We start from the raw sequence: 4503 nt of genomic DNA, 5'->3' as shown, positions 1-4503 counted from the left end.
CTTCTGGGGAGAAAGACTTGACTGAGATCGACACAGATTTGTTGTGATCCCATTTTGAGACTATTCGCTGAGGATATATTGATTAGATTAGATTCCTTTTATTGTCACTACACAGAGTACAGCATTGAAGCATTGAACAGTACACTTACAAAACACATTACCATACAAATACAAGAACAATACGGTCAAGGCAGTAAAAAAAAAAAAGTAATAAAAAAAAAATAGTACGTTATTGCACATGTATTTATCAGTGCAGTTGACAAAACTAAATGGGCTGTGTTGTCAACAAAATGTAACAACAAAGTATAACAAAAATGAAACTTGATTACAAGAATATGTTTTCTGACTGTACAGCTTATCTTTGTCATGTGTTATTGTGTCCCACAGCAAGGCGTAGAGCCTTCAAGTCCCTCCAAGCCCAACCTGTTGTCAGAGTGTTGGTGGCGCAAGCGTCCGAAGACGAACCCCGTGGACTCCCGTCTGCCTCCGGTGGACACGCAGAACAGCCTCACTCACGCCTCCTGCGGTCGCACCGAGATGGAGCCGGAGAGAGGGGAGGAGGAGGAGGACGAGAACAACCAGAACGACCGGCCTGCCGTCAGGAGGAACTGCGAGGTGAAGGATCTGTCAAACGGACGAACGCACACGGCTGTACGGTGGACGGCTCAATCACAAATCAACAGTTCAAGATTCAGGAGCATGCACGCACGTGAGAAAAAGGCCACTCAGATGCTGGCCATCGTGCTGGGTAAGTGGAGATTGTCTTAAGTAGGGATGAAAGGGTAAAGGTCATGACACTTAGTGATGTTTGTCCGGGCCAAATTGATCTAAATACATGTATTTTCCTTCCAGAATACCGTCTAATTTACATTTCTATTATTATAGTATGAATAAAAAGTAATAAAATGGACTTCACTTCGTTACACAGCTTCACGTTTTCTGAATGTACGCTTAAGCCTAAAACAGTATTGTGCAGTTCACACAAAAAAGTAACATCATGAGTGCAAACAGGCTACTTATACACAGCTAAAGCCCGAGCATTAGCAGCCTATCAATGCCTATAACAATAATAAAGCATATAACTGCAGAGGCAATTTAATGTAGACTTGCTTATTACCCTGCTACAACTCCTTAAACATTTTGATTGTCTTTTCTGCTTGTACCGTCTACTTCCCAGAGGTGATGGCAACAGCACATTTTCTCACGCGGTGTGCATTTGCTGCATATTTTGCAGAGCCCCAATAAATCAAGTTGAATTTTCAGAAATGTCTGGTTGGCTTTGGGTTCCCAGTGTGAGTCCAAACACACACAGCTCTTCCTGACGCAGCTCCTGACACAGCTTCCACACGCTCCAATTATCAGCCAGCTTTCTATAAGGCTGGACAATTTAGCTCTGGCCCGGTATGGATCTCTCTGACATTAATGTAATCACAGGTGTCTCATTACGTTACACGGGTGTTGGTGAAAACTGTGGCGCACACACAGAAGTCATCTCAGTCTCACCCACTCCCACATGCTCTTCAGCCAACTGACCACTGATATTGCCATGAAGCTGTGACCCCAATTACAGTGCTGGAATTTAATGAGTTTTTCTACTATGCTGCAGCATTTATAGTTGTTTATATATAAAAAATGTCCTATGGCTGCCTGGGAAAATAAGTGAGAGTGGTATGAAGTCCCAAAGTATGGATTAATAGGGAAACTAAAGTGTTTTAATTGCTATGCCTGTAGAGATTTCTAACACAACTCACAGGCAGTTTGAAATGAGACGCTGATTAAACACTCAACATTTATAATTACTTTTCGTAGTAGTCAGTCTTTGATTTTGCATAAAAGTAAACAAATTCAGGCTAACTGCTGCTGCCCGCGGCTGTTAATTCATTGTTATTTCATCTCAAATTCTGCTATGAGTTGGTTAACAATTAACCTGATTCTTCTGCTTTTTTTCTACCTTTGACTGTTTGAATGTTTTCTAAAATCAACTGTAACCCCAAATGATCATTCATATAGTTAGCTATTATTTATATTAATTGTTATACACCATTAGATTACTTTAGAAGTACATTTGGTTTGTACTGTTGGTCATAGGCTAATTAGCCCAGCATGCTAACGAGTACCTCACGTTCAAACTTCCCTAAGAGTCCAGTGTGTTAAGGGGATTTATTGGCAGAAATGGAATATGATATTAACAAATATGTTTTCATTTGTGCGTTATCACCTGAAACTAAGAATAATTTAGTTTTTGTCAGCTTAGAAAGAGCCCTTCATAGCCTATCTGTATTCTTCTTCACGGAGTTAGCCATTTATTTACATTAGCTTAGAACGGACAAACCAAACCCTGGCTAAAGAGAAGGCTTTAGCGTTATTGCATTAGCTTAAGGCCACTGTTTTCTACTAAATTTAACACACTGGACCATTACATTATTATACTTTATGATGTCACTTGGAGATTTGAAAGGGTCTGTTGGTAGTAAGCTAATTAGCTGAGCATGCTAACGTCTTTAGCATGTTGTAGTAGACACATTTTCTTACAACTTTGTTTGTGCTTTTTGTGTTTCGTCCTTTCTCCATGCCTCTCCAGGGGTGTTTCTCATCTGCTGGCTGCCCTTCTTTGTGACCCACATAGTGAACACCCACTGCAGGACATGCTACGTGCCTCCTGGGCTTTACAGCGCTTTCACCTGGCTGGGTTACGTCAACAGTGCCCTCAACCCTATTATCTACACCACCTTCAACATCGAGTTCAGACGGGCTTTCATCAAGATCCTCAGCTGCTGAGCGACAGGATATTAAAAAATGGATATTACTAAGTGTGCTGCACTTATTGAAATGGTGAAAACAGATGGCCACGATGCAGATATTTTTAACCTGCCTTACTCGAGCAGCAAGAAAAAAAAAAAGACGCAATGCAATAAATACAAACACAAAAGGATTTTTACTTCACTTTTTCCTCAACAGGAATTTCATACTTCAATGGAACAGTATCAGTCTTAAAAAAACATACAGTCTTTTTGATAGCACAAGGTGTTGGACTTTCTTCTCTCATACAGTATCTGTGCTGCTCTTTGAAAAAGGGACTATTCGATACACATATTCGAAAGCTCTTTGGATCTAGAAAGATGAAGCTTCAAGACTGATAAGATCGCAGAGCTGCGGGCCGCTTTTTCCAAAGGCAGTGTGTGGATTAACTGAAGTTACTCACCTCCCTCTCTCGCCTCTTACTTCACCATCAGTTACTCTACAGTGCATGCACACATCAGGTTTCAAGGGCGTTCGCTTGGATTGTGCTAGAAGGATTGTATTTGTTCCTAAAAGACACCATCATTTTTGAAGATTGTCATATTTTTTGGTGTGGGAGCATTGTGTTCAATGTGGATTCATTAGAATACAAAAAAAAATACATTGAGATTTTGATGTAATGCTCATTGGAAAGGTGTTTTTTTAAAGGGATTGTCGGTTTATTGGCGAACCCCTCCTGTGATTTAGAGCTGACGCCAGAGATGAAGTACTCGAGTCCTGGAGTCCGAGTTGAGTCACGAGTCCCGAAAATCGGCACTCGCGACTCTGACTCGGACTCGTGAAGTTTCCCCCCAGGTTTGACTCGGACTCGACTTGTACATTGACACTCCGACTTGGACTCAAACAAGTTTTCTCTGGAGTCTGATGTCCTCTATCCTGGCGTGTGCACCTGCGAGGCGAGTTCACGTACTGGGCCCGGCTATTCCAGTCTAGAGATGTCTAGAGACACCCCCCGCACATTCTGCTTCCACATTGGGAAAGAGCAGCGCAAAATGCTCGTTACGTGGAAAAAAGATTGAAGAGAAGGCTCCGTAACACATTACTCTAAGGATCGAGTTCAGACATATAGGCTGTCTTGAACACTATCATCCGAGTAACGTGCTCTAATCAATAAATAAAGATTCAGCCGATAACACGAAAGCACATACTTACCATGCAGAATGTCGTCATTTTGCATGCTAAGTAGCCATGTGCTTTCTGGGGCTTAATCTTTATTTCTTAGAATTTAAACATTTACTATAATAATTAGCGTCCCCGGCTGAATGATGGTCAGACCCTCCAACCGATGGTATCTGTTTATTGCACACCCTTGCTTTTATACAATCATTACCAACATAAGAGCTTGTGCCCTTATCAGCCAGGTGCTAAAAACCCAATGTAACTATGTTCATTTATTCGTCAATAAACACATTAGTATAACATGACAGGATAAAAGCAATGAAGAGGAGCTATAGCTACATTTCAACAAATATATCCACTAAGATTAATACATGAAGACTTGTGACTCGGACTGGACTCGGACACTCCTTGGGTGACTTGGACTTGGACTCGAACACAGGTAATGATGACTCGGACTGGACTCGGACACTCCTTGGGTGACTTGGACTCGGACTCGAACACAGGTAATGATGACTCGGACTTGACTCGGACACTTCTTGGGTGACTTGGACTCGGACTCGAACACAGGTAATGATGACTCGGACT

The 4503-nt window shown here is 41.7% G+C and overlaps 1 protein-coding gene across 1 annotated transcript; it reads left to right on the top strand.

Moving 5' to 3' along the window:
• Positions 1–387: 387 nt before the first annotated feature.
• Positions 388–3764, top strand: LOC104948507 (D(3) dopamine receptor-like; the record flags this gene model as incomplete). The annotated part of the gene is made up of 2 exons (XM_010774711.1): positions 388–748; positions 2582–3764. Coding segments are annotated over 2 exons (558 nt in total), but the record flags the coding sequence as incomplete, so codon positions are not given.
• Positions 3765–4503: the final 739 nt, after the last annotated feature.

This window comes from Notothenia coriiceps, unplaced genomic scaffold (assembly GCF_000735185.1).
Source record: "Notothenia coriiceps isolate Sejong01 unplaced genomic scaffold, NC01 NC01_scaffold00014452, whole genome shotgun sequence".
Taxonomy (NCBI): Eukaryota; Metazoa; Chordata; class Actinopteri; order Perciformes; family Nototheniidae; genus Notothenia; species Notothenia coriiceps.
This window is presented reverse-complemented; position numbering and strand designations above follow the sequence as displayed.